This window comes from Candoia aspera, chromosome 1, assembly GCF_035149785.1.
Source record: "Candoia aspera isolate rCanAsp1 chromosome 1, rCanAsp1.hap2, whole genome shotgun sequence".
NCBI classification, from domain to species: domain Eukaryota; kingdom Metazoa; phylum Chordata; class Lepidosauria; order Squamata; family Boidae; genus Candoia; species Candoia aspera.
The window spans coordinates 204,581,957-204,597,971 of record NC_086153.1 but is presented as its reverse complement, the minus strand read 5'-3'; the positions used below and the strand labels follow the sequence as shown (position 1 = coordinate 204,597,971).

The following is a 16,015-nucleotide window of genomic DNA, read 5'->3' as shown; positions in this document are numbered from 1 at the left end:
CTGTTCTCTCTTGAGATGTTTCTGCTTGGTCTTTTGATCTGCCTTTAAGCTCCAGTTTCTGGCTTTTTGTTCTTGAAGCTTTTACAATGCAACTGTCAGTAGAGGCTTGGCAGCTAGGTTGCTTGTTAGAGTTACTTCTGTGATTTACTTCGGGCTTTAACAACTGCAGAGACATCAGCTCAGTGGATTAGACAGTAACTCAGAACCAAGTAAGTTTAATTCATAAGGTTGTGTCTTCTTTACTGTAGCATATTCCCCTAGACCAGGGTTTCTCAACCAGGGTTCCATGCAGCCCGAGGGTTCCGCGAGAGGTCACTAGGGGTTCCCTGGGAGATCATGATTTACTTAAAAAATTATTTCAAATTTGGGCAACTTCACATTAAAGAGGTAAGTTTCATTCTTTATTTTTAGTTTAAGAACACTGTTGCCTGTATTTGAGCCTGAATGTGCAGGGGTTCCCTGAGGCCTGAGAAATATTTCAAGGGTTCCTCCAGGGTCAGAAGGTTGAGAAAGACTGCCCTATAGTATCGTAGAACAGAGTATCTAGGATCTCTGGGCATTATTCAGCTCTTTTTATAGAAGCATGTGTTGGAACCATATTCACATCTTTTATATTGTATCCCTCAAATAAGCGGAACCATGTCCAGACCTTCTGATGACATGGTCTTGTGATTCTGGGGGTGCTGTCAACCTGATCAAATACTTTCTTCAGAAAGCCCTGTTTGGCCCTGATTCATTGGTCTTTCAAGTCCTCTTTTAAGACTTGGCTCTTCAGAAAGGCCTTAGATCACTTTCTGAGATCTTGTGCTCTGGTTTTGCACCTGTTTTTGCGACTGCTAATTGAGGTGGGAACATAATTATGGCAGAATTAGTAACAAGTAATTAATTGTCCTGCTTAAATTTAATGTTCAGTGGATTGTAGACAAAGTAAAAGTTTAAATTGCCTCGGAGAAAAATGTCTGAAAAATAGCTTTGTTATTAGAGCAACACCAAATGTGTGATAATTAATAGCTTGCTCTGAAAATTGTGTTTCTGACTGACACATTGCTTCACTCTCTTTAGATGCAGAAATGTGCAGGGCTAGAAGAGGATGGGAGTGGTGGAGGAGTTCCATTATCAACATTAGCATTTAGTGATCGTAATTTAGAACAATAATTTTTACAGCTTATGCATTGTTGTGGGCATGCTTACAAGTGATACCACCCCATCTGATTAGAAATTAAATTTCTCTTTCTTTGTGTAGAGAAGGGCAGATTGGAAGTACTAAAGAACCACTTCCATCCTATCATTAAAGATTTAACCAAAATGCCATGGAAAAATGTGCCAGCCGCAGTTAAGCCAATTGTGAAAACTAAAATGTACAAAATTTTTGAGGGTCAGCTTATCAGTGGGTGGCGCATTTTTCATGGTATTTTTGTTTAAAATGTAAGGGTCGGCTTATCTGTGGATGGGCTTAAACGGAAGGATATATGATACCTTCCTAATTATAACTTTGATGTGCTAAACATGATAGTTTAAAGTAAAAGAAATCACTTTTATTGTTACTAAGACTAGTCATGCAGTTTATGAGAGCACTAAATCTTCTTCTTCTCTGGCTTTCATTGCCAACCAACTACAAATCCCTTTGGATTAAAAACAACTCAAACCAGCAAAAATGTCAGCATTTTTAAAACAATACCCCACAATGGACTACAGGATTCTAACTACTGTAGTAAATAAAAGATTGGATATAATTGGCCACTGATGCGGGCATACATATCTGAGACAAGGATTTTGGCTTCAGTTTGAAGGGCTCATTATGGCCTTTATGATGTGTGGATTTTGAAATGCAGCAGAAAGAATAGAGATGGTTATACTAGTCAGAACTGCAACCTTGCTCTGCGAAAAAAGAATGCCACTTCAGTTGAAGTTGATGGAAGCTTCCCATCCATGTTGCATTGGGGAATGCTTCAAGCAGGAGGATTAGATCTGCACAAATAATGAACAGGGAAAACTGTATATTCCGGGGCATATATGTGCACACTGGGAACTTGTTGCCACTGATTAATCCTGGTGAATCTCCATGGTGTAAGGTTGTCCTGCAGAATCATTGCATGAGATAATATATATGTGCAAGGAGAAATAAATTGTGTGGCCAATTAGGAGATACTGGCTTTGGCCTTTCTGCAGAGTTGCTGAAGAACTTGGGGAAATGCCTGTTTTGGTTTTGTGATCCAAGATTTTCTCTTTCTTTTTGTAGCAAAACAGGGGGGAAAGGTGTTGGGGACAAAGCAGTTGTTTTCTCTTGGCAATCTAGTTTTGGAAGATCTAAAATAGAAGAGATCCCACATGGTTGGTCTCCAACATTGGTAGAACTTTTGTCTGAGGGCCAGTTTTGGTTTTCAGTCTTATGGTGTAACTTGAATTATGCAGGTGTGGGATTAGCTGTTGATTTATTATCTGTTTTTCTTTCCTTGTGTATTTTTTAGGTTCCTGGGCCTTCTGGATACAAGGAGAACTTGCTTTCAAGCAATCTGCATGTTTGAGGCACCCTCTCTGCTATGGAACCCTGGCCTGTGCTGGCCTGGCTCCTCTTCCTTAGCTTAATTGCTGACTGCCTGAAGGGAACTCGAGCACGAGACTTTACAGTGAAAGATATTGTGTACCTTCATCCTTCAAGTAAGACCTGTGAAGCAGGGTAATGTAATAAGTCACCTCAGCCCTACATAAGGACTATGGAAAGCTCAAGGAATAGAACCAGTAGATAGCACAAATGGGAGTTCTGTGCAAAGCAACCAAGATTTGCTGCAGTGAAAAGATTTGCAGCACAGAGGAGATAAAGCAAAGAGGCACTGCGATTTATGTCTATGAAGTGCTGAGTTTTGCACCAAAGCTTCTTTCTGTCTCCAGCCTGTCCAGAAGCCAAAGGGGCTTCTGTCCCAGTGCTGCTCTTGGACAGAATCTCCTTTGGACTATGGTGAAAGCACGTTCTTTGGTTTGGCTTGCCAAAGTTTGTTCTCCACCACGCTTGCTAAAGACTCTGGTAAATAATCTTGATGAGGCGAATGGTACGTCCTCTGCAGCAATTGCCAGATTTTGCAAGCAATACACAGGAATCTACTGGTGCCAAAGCTTTTGGTGAGAGGTCTGGGGAAGGTTGGCAGGATATTTTTGGCTGAAGAGCTTGCATAAACTCAGCAGACTTCCTTCAGCCATATTGGCCAAAGCTTGGCCAGTGCTGCTGAGAAGGCTGGAAATGCTGTAAAGCAGTGCAATGTAAGCAACCTGGTCAGTTGGTTTTACTTATGTAAGTGAATGAGGTGGCCACATTACTTTGGGAAGCAACTTTGAGAAAGTCCTTCTCTCGTTGAAGCAAAGCACGTCACTGAAGATTAGGAATGCCCTGAAGAACAAGCTAGTCTATGCAGAAAATAAATTGCTTCCTAAAATATTAAGAGGGAGTATAATTAGGAGATGTACTTTGTGCTGTATCACTTTTTCTCCAAGTGCAGAGATGTGCAGAGCTGTAGTATTGATTGTGGCCAGGTGCCAGAAGAAATCCATTGGGGGAGGACAGTTCTCGGCAGCTACATAGGTTTCCTGATGCAAGCTGAATGGAATTTACAAGTATGTCCAAGCTAGAAATGCTTGTTAATTTAAACAAGTTTTATTTGGGTTGGTTTCAGCTTGTTTAAATACACCACTGTTTAAACTAACCACATTTTACTGCTTTTAGGGAGAAGTAATAGTAAGCTGTTTAATAAAAATCAGGTAGCAAATATCACTAAACTCCTTCCCCTTGCCCCTACCAAAGTAGCGATGAGAATGGGAAGTATTCACAGCTCAGTCTCATTCATGTGATGCTAAATTATGAGTTAGCATTGCGTTTAAACCTGGCTTTTTATTCCAGAATAAATTTTGTAGAAAATATATATACATACATACATACATACATACATACATACATACATACAGGAAACTATATATATATAAGAAACTATGTATGTATATATGTATATATTTGACTAATCTATACAATGGAATTATTCTATTCTTTTTCTACTTGCAGGTTGTAGCTAATTCCAAATCTAGTGCATGAACTTAGTACTCTGATGGATAGGAGAATTTTTAAAAAGTTAAGAAATGTTTATTTAAAAGGAGGCATTATTAGGATGTAGAAATACATATGGGGAAGAAAATCTGGGGGAAGGGAAAAGAATAAACAAGAAACCATCTATTCTTTCTTAAAGCCAGACTTTTCTTTTTAATGTATAGCAATCCAGCTATATCCTTTTTTCCCTTAATCAGAAAGGGTTGGCTGAAACCCTGGAATTTTTAGGAGGGGGGGAAGCCTCTCGGTCCAACTTAAGGTTTTCTTTTCTGCAATGCAAATAACAGGTATGAGAACTTAATTCATATGTATGGTGGATTTCGGCAGTACAGTAGTTCTCAGGAAGGAGGGAGCGCATTCCAAGAAGGGGAAGGAGATAAGCGGAAACCTAGTCCAGAGGGCAGTTGTGGGAAAACCAAGAGATTCAGAATAGCCCCACCCTAGAGCTTTCCCAGGTTATTTCCACTTAGGTCAGGTAGAGTAGCTTTAGTCTGTCAAGATTCTGTCTATACAGTGTGAGCAAATAAAGAACTGAAGTTTGACTGGACTGGTTCTTGGTTGTTCTTGGGCTGGGCCTGACAATATGGAAGCATAGGAAGGGATAAAGAGTTAAACCCCTTTCCAAGTTGTACTGGGTCCTCCATGTTATTGTGGGGTATGAAAAGGCACAGATGTAGCTACAAGTGACGTAGCAAATGCAGTTTGGTCCTTAGCGGGGGATTGGCAAAGCTCTAGTCCCAGGTCCTCTGATTGGGCAGAATAAGCTTCTAGTAAGGGAGGGACAGGAAACAAATATTATTGCCCTGCAGATCGACTATACATGGTGCATGTAATATTCATGCCATCTATTTGGCTATTAAGTATCATTTCTATCTTCCTCTAGTCATCATGACTCTTTATTTGTCTCATTTTTCGCCTTGGTTTTGCTGTTATCCTTAAGTCTCCCACATGATACCAAACATGTAAGTGAAAGACCAGTTTTCATGGACAAATGAAATATCTACAAATCTGCACATCTACAAATAACTTTCTCCCTTTCTAACTTTCCTTTCTTTCTTTCAACAAAAATGGTACTCTGCTTCTGTCTTCCTTACAAATTGGCATATAAGGTGCATTGCTGTTCATCAGTGGAGTTAATAGCCGGATACGGTTACAGGCAATTCCTGGCCACGGGGCAGTTTCTTTTTCTTCCTTTAGAATAGTCCTTTTACCTGATTGTGCCCTTTTGCCCCAAACCACAGTATCAGGCTTATTAAATTCTCTAATCATGAGCCAAACAAGAGTCTCTCACAGCTGTAGCTTCCATTCTTAGAATCTCTCTCTCCCTCTTTTTCTTTTCCTTCCTTCCTCCCTTCCTCCCTTTTTCTTTCTTTCTTTCTTTCTTTCTTCCTTATGTATCTTAACAGGAACAAAAGTACAAAGTGCTCAGAAGCTTTCATAGTCTTTTTGTCTGTGTATGCACTTTTGTACATATAGGTACAAGATGGAACATCAGACAGTTGTAATTGTGGCACTATCTCCTCTCCATACAAAGGAGCAGCTATGATAGCTTTGTTCTCATATACCAACTTAATTCAAAGGTCCTGAATGAACAAAGAGCTGTGGTAGCAGTGTTGTCAATCCAGATGCTCTATTTCCCAGAACATGGTTTCTGCATGCCTCTGAGACACATAATCAAAACTATTTGTGTTAAAGTGTGTGTGTGTGTGTGTGTATAGAGAGAGCGTGCCTTCAAGTCAGTGTTGACTCCTGGTGACTGCCTGGACAAGTCCCTGCAGGTTCCTGGCAAGGTTTTTCAGAAGTGGTTGGCCCTTGCCTGCTTCCTAGGGCTGAGAGAGAGTGACTGGCCAAAGGTCACCCAGCTGGCTTCGTGCCTCAGGTGGGACTAGAACTCTCAATCTCCTGGTTTCTAGCCTGGTGCTGTCACCACTGCACCAGAGTGGCTCTTGTTAAAGTATTTACATTTCATTAAAGAAACCCTTAATGCAATGCAGAATAACCACGTTTATCACTTGTCAAACGAGCATCAGGATAAGATAGTGGAATAATCATGAATAGTAAAACTATTCCTGAATGTTTATATAAAATAATTCAGCTATCAAGTAAGTATCTTATAATACATTTGGTATTTCTTAAATGTTTCTGGTTATTCAAGTCATTGGTTATTCAAGTCATTCTGGTTATTTGGAACCAGGTAATTATTTTGAAGTCTTTTGTTTGTCAAATCATCATTTTGTGTTGTTTTGTTTTCATATGATGGGTCCCTAAGCAATCTTCTTTAGTTAAGGTAGACACTCTGCATGGCTCAGCTGTATATATATATATGTCCTACCAATAACGTTTTATACTTTGGAACTTACTGACATCCACAGCTGTAGGTCCTGCCACTCCACAAATAGTACAGGCTGTGTCCAACTGTGGCTGTCTAGCAGCAGAATGGACACTGCTGGAAAGGTTCTTCCTTCCTCTGCAGCCCCATTAAACCATTTCCAGAGAGTTAAAGGGCCTCCTTAAACACTGTTCTCTAGCTTCATGTCAGTGTTTTCTTTATTTTTATACACTACATTTACAATATCAAAATGGAGCCGTTTAGTATATGCCACTCACTTTATTTACATACTTGTCCTTTTGCTCCAGGAGCTCCACATGGCATGCACAGCATTCTCTTCTCTAGCTTTTATCCCCACAAAAGTAACTTTGTGACTAACATTAAGTAACCTTGTGACTAACATTAAACTGAGGGATAGTGGCTATCCACAGATACCACATTGTCTCACACTGCAGTACAGTTTTGTTGCATAGATTGCTTTGATTGGTTCGTGGCCAGTTTTTTTTTTTGGGGGGGGGGGGTTTCCAGTCCTAGTCACCTGATAGCAAGAAGGCTATGTAAGCAGATTGGATCAAGTTTTTCAAAAAGCAGAGGCAGTCAGTGGATTGAAAAATGAGGCTTGTATAGAAGTGTTGACAAAAACTGGGGGGTGTATAGCCAGGAAAAGACTAGAAAGATGTGTTAGGAGTCCTCAGACATATCCAGGATTCATATCTGGAAGGGTCTGAATAGATTTTCACAGGGTATATACAATACAAAAGTGTAGGTTTTGGATGAATGTTAGGAGAAACCTCTTAATAGCAGTGTTAGTTATTTCTACTGGAGCTCCTGTGCCAGTTGACTAGCTATGCTCGTTAATATTTTAAAAAGTTCCAAGTGAGGGTGAAAGATGAGCCATGAGTTTGCTATGAAGTATCTTAAGCTATGATTGACTGACCATTAGGCCACATTTTGGAGCCAGTGTGGTATAGGGGTTAATATGCTGGATTGCAATTGGGTAGATCCATGTTCAGGTCCTCTCTCAACCATGGAAACTCGTGTGAGGTCACTCTCTTTTAGTCCAACATGCCTCATAATGTTGTTGTGGGGATAAGACAAGATCCCTGTGTAAGCTGCCCTGAGTTTCTAGAGAAAAAGCAAGCTATAAGCTAACAAATACTTGTTCCCCTGTGTTCTCCTCTCCCGTCCCTTTTCTTTTCTTTTTTTAAATGGTGGAGTGTGTGCTGTACAAATCTACTTAGTTGACTTCTTCCTCAGAATCTTTGTTTATATGTTAAATGTTTTATTTGTCTAAACAAGTGTCTTGTTTTTATACAAAGAATTTTGGTGAAAAATGGGTTGAACTGAAATTCCAGATTCTCCTGTCAATGATGCTGAACTTGTTTTAACTATGTGAAAATTCTCTACAGTGAGTTTTATTTCTGTAATATATATGTTCTTTAATTTTTTTTTGAAAAATACTTCAGTTAGCTTTGTAACTGATGTCATGGTTGCACCTGCATTTTTCAGCAACTCCGTACCCTGGTGGATTCAAATGTTTCACCTGCGAACAAGCAGTAGATAACTACGAATGCAACCAGTGGGCTCCAGATGTATATTGTCCAAGAGGTAAATCAGCTTTATGTTGCCAGGAAAGCAGTGAACATGTATCCCCTCTAATGACGTTTTAAATGTCCCTTGCGGCTTCTTTGCATCAGTCCAGCCTTTCATCCACCACCCAGGAAGGTTCTGTGACACACATGGCCCTGCCCATATGGCATCCTTATGCCTGTGTGCACTGCCATCTAGGCAGGTCACATGCCATGACTCCCGCATGTGAGAAAGACTCCTTGCGTATTTGGGAACATTAATATGTTGCTACGCACCCTACCCTGTAAGTTGCATAGCTCCACAAAGAGTCATTTGCTGTTCACTGATATGAAGCAAGGTGTGAGGATGTTTGTAAAATATTGAGAGGCACAAATCTCTGTGTTCCACATGGAACTTGTGTTGAGGCTCACTGAAACATGAGTACAACAATCAAACCAACAAACTCATTTGATTCCAGGAAGGCAGGATGCACACTATAATCAAATGAGTTTGCTGGTTTGATTGTTGTATACTCCACTGTTCTGCTCAAGCAGTATTCAACGTGGCTAACACAACAACAACAACAAAAGAAGTTAAATCATTGTTTAAAAATCGTATTACTAAAATTCATCACAAGTTGATTTTACTGATTTATTCAAACCTGATTTTCTGAAAGCTGGCAGCACCAATCTTCCATTTGGGATCAAAATAGCATTTACGCTGGTCAGCATTATCATGATTTTCCACAGAGACCAAACCCATTCTACTTCTTTAGACAGGGATGAGAATGTAGAGAATGTCACGGCCTATCAAAGCACTTTAACTTAAGGCATGTAATTATTTAAGTAACTACAGGTACAGTACTTGGATTATGTCGTAAACAATGCGCTTCATAGACATTGCAGGAGGAGCTGCAGCTGATGCCTTTTAATAAAATGTGTTAGTTGGAAAAGGTGCTACCAGACTCCTCCTGATTTCTTAAACTGTGAAGAGGACGGTTGAATAGTCAAGCTTGGTTCCTGATGACTTCATGGACACGTCAGTGTAGGTTTCTTGATAAGAGTATGGTTTGCTATCGCCTTTCAGGATATTCTTTTCCCGTCTAGCTTATAGCCCTGGTATCGCTGTACCATTACACTAGAAATAAAGCTTTCTATTTCTCCTGCTAGCAACAAGATACTGCTATTCTCAGCATACCCTGGAAGCCAATGGAAAGAGTGTATCGGTTACCAAGCGATGCGTGCCACTGGAGGATTGTTTGACTACAGGATGCATAGCTCTCCAGCATAAAGGACTGAAGGTAAGGAGGAACGTTGAAATTAATTGGTATAACTCCAGCGTGTTGGCTCTTTTTCATACGTTGTTAGAAACTATTTCACGAACGTAACTTGAAGTTGGTTGCTTTGTTTGGCATTGTAATTGACTCAAAATTAGAAAGATTTAATGAAAGGAATCATGTGAGTTGAGAAAAGTGCATAATACTTTTGATGTCCATACATGATGTCATGTCATGGAGAAGTTAGGCTTGCTAGAAACCCTGGGTGAATACTGATGGCTACCAAGAGGCGCCATTTGGATGTGTGAGAAAACGGAAGCTCTCAACTCAAAAGCTAATGGAGCAAATACATGTCACCCAGTGGATGTTACTAACAATGCTGTGGACACAGAGCAATAAGCTCCTGTTTTGAAGTGGTCACCTGAACTAATCCATGTGGGTAGAATAATCCACGTAAAATATTCCACACGTGCAACATGGTTCAATTATTAGAGCAACTTTCCAGGAGCTCTTGAAGAATTCTCTGTTCCCTCAAAAGTTCATTTTATGGAGCCCCTGCCCCTCTTTCTAAAGATGGAAATGCGTGTTACTGAATTTCAGAAGGGGGGCCTGCCGCAGTGGGAACTGGGATTTCCAGCCAGTGCTAGAAAATTCATGGAAGAACATTTATATCAAAACGAAATTTAACGTTCTTTCATTTTATCTGGATTCTTCCGCAGTCAAGGCTTTTTGAAAAAGTTCCTTCCTGTGATTTAGAAGTTGATAATAAATTATAAGGGAAAACGTCCCTTCTTCCTCTAGGAATGTAAATGACAATTAAAAGATGGGCAGAATGAGGAGGTGTTTTATGGCGTGCTTAATGCTTTGGGGGAAGACATTCTGTCTGAATTGAAAGTAGCTTCTCTAGTATGTATTACTTTTTTCCCCATCAAGCTTTAAAATGTATAATATCTGTAATTCATGATTTGATGATATGAAATAGGAGGGTAATTGCCCAGCCCTGCGTGGTAGCCAATTGCAAGGGATAGTTCACCAAAGGTAAGTCAGTTAAGGGTTACCTGTACCTTCTAATCAAACATGTGCAGCCAAGCCATTTTTTCCTCATTAAAACTGCTTGTGATTGGGTAAGCAAATGCAAATTACGGATGTAGCATGAGGAAAGTGGCCTTAATCTTTCTTTTTTAAATTCACCGATTCTCCTTTCTAATTTCCTTCATCTTTACAGCAACCGTGCTTTTGCAACCATGTGGTCCAGACAAATAAAAAAGGACATTTCTTCACAGCATAGCAATTTTTAACATCAGCAGCAGCAGACTTTGGGGTGTAATGTGTAGCTTGCCCCTGATAGTGAAGTTTCCATCAGTTGTGAAAGGAATTATTTAAGTCTCTCTTCTTTTTCCAGGTTTGCACTTCTTGCTGTGAAGGAAACATCTGCAACTTGACATTACCCAGAAATTCTAGTGATGCCATTTTTGCAACAACAACGCCTATAAATCATACACAGAGACATTGGCAGGATGCATCAGTAATAATGTTATGTCTCCTGTCACTCTTTGCTACGTAGACCTTTTTGTCCCAATTAAACATCAAGGAAAACAGTTGGATGAAAATATTTATGCACACAAATATGACCTTAATTTAATATGTTTTTCAATGCTTTCTTTGTTTTAAAATGTCACTTAAAAAAAATCTTTTGAATTCCTTTTAGTTTTGGCTGGTTCAAAAGCCATACTTTCTGATCTGTGTCTTTTAAAAAGGGGGAGTTTTGTTGTAAGTTGAATATTCTGAAGGAAAGCTTTTGTAGTCATTAAAATGGGTGTATTTTTTTTAATCATTCTGTATTCTTGTGAAAGGAGTATTTCTAGAAATTGCATACTTAGAATAATGCCAATTGAAAACCAGGGTTTCAAAATAACACTATTCTGCTATGCAAAAAAGGATTCTAGATAAGTATCTTACAGCATTAAACCAACCTTAGCTTGGTCGTTATATTGGATTGGATTTAGATTTAGTCATATTTTCACAGGCACAGTGAAATCACAGCTAAAGTCTCCATGATTTTAATAGGGCCTACACTATGCCTAGATCTAATCCATATCTTTTCATCAACTACAGAAGATCAATACTCGTTTTAGAAAAGTCATTTTCATGTATGGTAAGCAGACGGTCATTTCCTTGGATGTATGAAGATGATCAATGATTTTTCTAAAATGCTTTACAGCCCTTTTTTATCCAGTAAGAATTTTTATTTTTACAGTGCCTATGGAGTTTTTTTAATTTGCTATTCAAATAATCATGCTGATTATTAAAAAGTTTTAAATTTTATTTAATCTAACCAATTAATAAAATAAGGCTGTAATTCTGTGCCCAGTTGCTGAGAGTTAGGCCCATTGATCTCACTCTGTGAAATTGCCAGATTATTCATATGTACTTGGAGTAATCACTATGGGAGTTCCTGCCATTTACTATTGAACAAACATACTTCGGAGAGTACTATGCATGATGCAGCCCTATGTCTGATGTACTTACAGAAGCTTGCCTTTGCATGCATGCCCATCCTCATTTCCTTTGTGTGCACTGGAACCTTGTTGGGGACCTCTGGACTATGATAGAAATAGGCATATTTCAGCAAGAGTTCCCTGCAACAAGTGTAATAAGGATTTAGGCTTGATCAGAACTTTTGGCATAGAGATTTATTGTGGATGAATGGCTTGCATTCAAGGAAGTTTTTCTTAGCCAAACAATACTCACGCCATCCAGTATGGTTTATTTTACCTAGTAGGTCACAGTATTTATATTTGTATAATAGGATTAGAATTGCTAACATGTTGTAGAGTTCCATTCTTAAGTTACTACGAGCAATGCTGCTGTTGCTGTTCCTGCCATAACCTGTCTGCTTTCTGAGCAGGGATGTTCAAGAGCATTTGTTAATGAATGCCAAGGGATGGGGGAGGGGGGTGGCTGGTAAGGGAAAAATCTGTGTCACTGACTTATGGCAAAATTAAACCGTGGTATAACTTTATGTACAGTGTACAGTCATGTAATCATACATTATTATTTTATGAATTATTCGCTAACATGAATCAGTGGAGATCCAGCATTTTATCAAGTCACAGCACAGATCCATGTTGCAAAGTGTGGAGGAAAGGGGAAGGAAAAAGAAAGGAGAAGAAAATTTAACTTTACATGATCTGGACAGATTTTTTTTAAAAAATCAAAGCAATCATCCATTAGTCTCATATTATATAAACCCTAAAAGTTATATAAATCAGCCATTTTGTGCTAATGTGAATGAAATTATTAATTGTGCTAATATGAACAAAATGATTATTAAAGCTTAACAAATTACTGTCTGGTCTTCATTAAAGCAGCCCACCTTTTTTCACATTTTTGCAAGACCCTGAAAAAATGTTGAGGCTGCTTTAAGGAATCTACTTATTAAAGTCAGTGTGGCTTTAAAGCAGCTACATCTTTATTTTCAGCTGTGTGTGGAAGCTTGAAAAAAGTCAGATTGCTTTAATGAAGAGCTGTGAGGTGCTGTGCTAGAGCAAGGTCCAAAACACCTTGGCCAAATCATTTTAAAATCTTGCACAGCCATATTATGTAATAGTTCTTTTAAGTATCTGAACTGTCTCTCCAATTAAAAGTAAAGGGATGTCTTATAGATGTCTGTGTTCTTCATGTAAATCTGATAAAACAAAAGGATTTCCAAATGAGAAGGAGAATGATTTTCAAGCCAGTTTGAGAACCCAAGAATAGCCCTGTTTGATGGGATCAAACCTATCTTAGCGCAGCTGTTGGTCTCTCAGGGTTGCTACAGATGCCTCCTGGGTGCTCAAAAATGGGAGATGGAGACAGATCCCTCTCTTGCCACTGTTTTTAAAATTTATTTATTTATGCAGCTAATAATTTATTTCCATAAAATGGGGAACACTTTTTGAAGTCCCACATCTACTGTAGGGTTAAAAGCCATTGAAATTAAATGCTCAGCATATATTTAGGGTCAGGTGACCTCTGCCCCTTTGGGCTCATTTCTCCCTCTACATTCTTTCCAGGGGAATTGCCTTCTGCGTGTTTCTTCCCACTCATGGTTTGTAGGATCAAGTGTATTGATAGACTACTAGAAAGACGTTTTTCTTTAACGATAATGACAAGGAATCATAAGACATATTAAATATTCAATTACTTTCATCACATTAAACCTATTAGAATTCTTTCTTGAGCTCTGGTATACAAACTAATTATAGAATAATCTCAGGTTGCAAAGGGAAGCAAAACTGGAACAGTCCATCTAACTTTGTAGTATATTCAAAATAGCTACTATCAAGTAATAGAAATCTGGCTGAAAAGAAGTCATGCCCATCTTCTGCAAGCTGTAGAATTGGACCTGTTTCCAAGTCTGCCCTCAATTTACCAAAGCAATTAGCAGTATACCACAACTACTGTATGTGCCAAAAGTGAAAAGTATGTTCAATATTTCTGTGCTTAAAATCATGCTGTCCCAGAAATCTACAGCTCTTCCATCTCATATATTGCGGGAAGAGGTTTGTTGGGCAGTTAAGACTTCTTGCTGCATCTCACTCATTGATTCACCACATGGAGCAAGTTACAAACAGCATCTGCATACCCATCCCACTGTGCTGCCGTGACTTCCCATGTAGCGGATTCAGATCATGTGAGATGTTTCCATGACTGCAGCATCCATTTTGGAAAGATGGCTGGAATTGTAGTGGGGGGAAAAAAAGTTGTGATTAGCTCTGCTACAGGTTGTAGTGAGAGAAGATGTCATGTTGTCAAGTTTACTATGTGTGATATGTAGATCTGCCCTAAATAAATTCTTTGCAGTAACAGTTCCTCATAAAAAAAACAGTCTATATTTAGCTTCCATTTGTGCAGTGGAATTGAACTTCATTCATCTTCCCCCTTGCACATACCTCCAAGTCTGCTCAGAGGAGGAGGTTGTCCTCCAACTTCTGGAACAGATTTGATGGATGCACAAACATGGAGGAAAAGTCTGTCCCGTTTGGGACACCACTGGATGCAGTCCTTTGTATTGTATATCTTGTGAATGCTCTGAAAGGTGGTGGGTATTTCTTGCATGGTATAGTCATCTATAATATATTTGGGTGACTCTGGACATCGATTTGGATTAACACTTCTTGTTTAGAAGTAAAAATGACAGCATTGTCCAATCTGTAAAATCTGCAGCTATATGAATGTAGCATATGTTGCCCAGGTTTGTTACTCAGTAACAGTTGAATTCAAACATACAGTACTTCTCAGTCTTAATTTGGATTTTTACAGTTCAAGTGTGGTGATGATGTAACTTGTAGATCAAGCATTTGTGTTTCATTATGAATTTAGATGTTTAGGATGGGAAAAATTATTTCTCCCTTCTCCATTCCATTTAATTATCAAAGTGAGAATACCATAAGGGCATGATAATCTGAAGCCAAATGTGTGCCAAATTTCCTGGTTATTCTGCTGTTTTTGTCTTTGTTTTGTTTTTGGTATTCTTGTGAATGTTTCCTGTGTAAATAACAATCCCAGTTGTTAATGTTGTTGTAAATTTTGTACATTCTATAAATGACTTAAAATTTTCATGGTTTGATCTTTTTTTCCCTTTCCCCATCACTACATTTTTTGGGCCACTTCCAGTTGATGGTGCAGATCCAAGCTGTCTCCGTTGGCAAACATACAAGCTGTTGATATGTCCCAGCTTCCTCCTGTTACAATCCCAAGTTTTTTGTCCAGTGGGAAATTCCATGTGCAAACAGCAAATATCAGTGCCAAAGCAGCAGTTTCAGACTGCTGTGTTACACAAAGTACTCTGTATAGACATTAGGGAGGACACTGGGCCTTCTGGCTTCTGCTACACCAACATGATGATTGGATGCCAAAATAGGTTAAAGGGGACCAACTATAGCAATATACATAGTGGCTGTTACTGCCCAAAGTCCTACAGAGTTAGGCGGTCTAAAAATCAAGATGGGGGATTGTGATATTGAGATGGGGTGAGGGTAAATGAAATTTTATCTTGGTATTTCAAGATTAGAGAGCCAGTGTGATGTAGTGGTTAAGGTACCAGGCTAGAAATCAGGAGACCATGAATTCTAGTCCCTCCTGAGGCATGAAGCCAGCTGGGTGACCTTGGGCCTGTCGCGCGCGCTCAGCCCTGGGAAGAAGGCAGTGGCAAACCAATTCTGAAAACATTGCCAAGAAAACTGCAGGGACCTGTCCAGGCAGTCACCAGGAGTCAACATTGATTTGAAGGCACAAAAACCACATTTCAAGTTTAAAACCATATAACAAATTGCAAAGGAAGTGATGGATTACTTCAAAGATGTAAATTTGTTTGAAGACAAGTCACACTAGAAAAGGAAAACTTGATGTGTCTTAATTTTGACAATGAGTAAACTCAGCCACAGGCAAAACTAACCAGTGGGCAAGGGCATTTGGGATATGGACAGTGGTTAGCTTTGGCCTACAAATATGAAGGGGTATGTAAAAGTATAGTTTGGTATTTGAAATCATCAGACTGATTTATGCTTCTCATTAATGACAGCAAAACTAATCAAAATCCCAAGACTAACTACAGTATTATAAACAAACTTGTATGCTGCCTAACTCTCAATGACTCTGGCTTCTGCTTTCAATAGACAAAAAGCAAAGGAGGAAAAAATAATGTCAATACAGAATCTTGGGGAAAATGGGACTCTAATGATCTAGCTGCCTTTAGTTAGGGATGGGA

General features: G+C 39.1%; 1 protein-coding gene across 1 annotated transcript in view; it reads left to right on the top strand.

The window, feature by feature from the left end:
• Window positions 1-11,401, top strand: part of LYPD6 (LY6/PLAUR domain containing 6) — a 50,431-nt gene extending 39,030 nt beyond the window's left edge. The window contains exons 2-5 of the mRNA XM_063292329.1: window positions 2,469-2,658; window positions 7,929-8,027; window positions 9,158-9,288; window positions 10,667-11,401. Coding sequence (XP_063148399.1) covers window positions 2,541-2,658; window positions 7,929-8,027; window positions 9,158-9,288; window positions 10,667-10,828 — 510 coding nt within the window. The 5' untranslated portion in view covers window positions 2,469-2,540 and the 3' untranslated portion in view covers window positions 10,829-11,401. The remainder of the gene's footprint in view (window positions 1-2,468; window positions 2,659-7,928; window positions 8,028-9,157; window positions 9,289-10,666) is intronic.
• The last annotated feature ends 4,614 nt before the right edge of the window (window positions 11,402-16,015 follow it).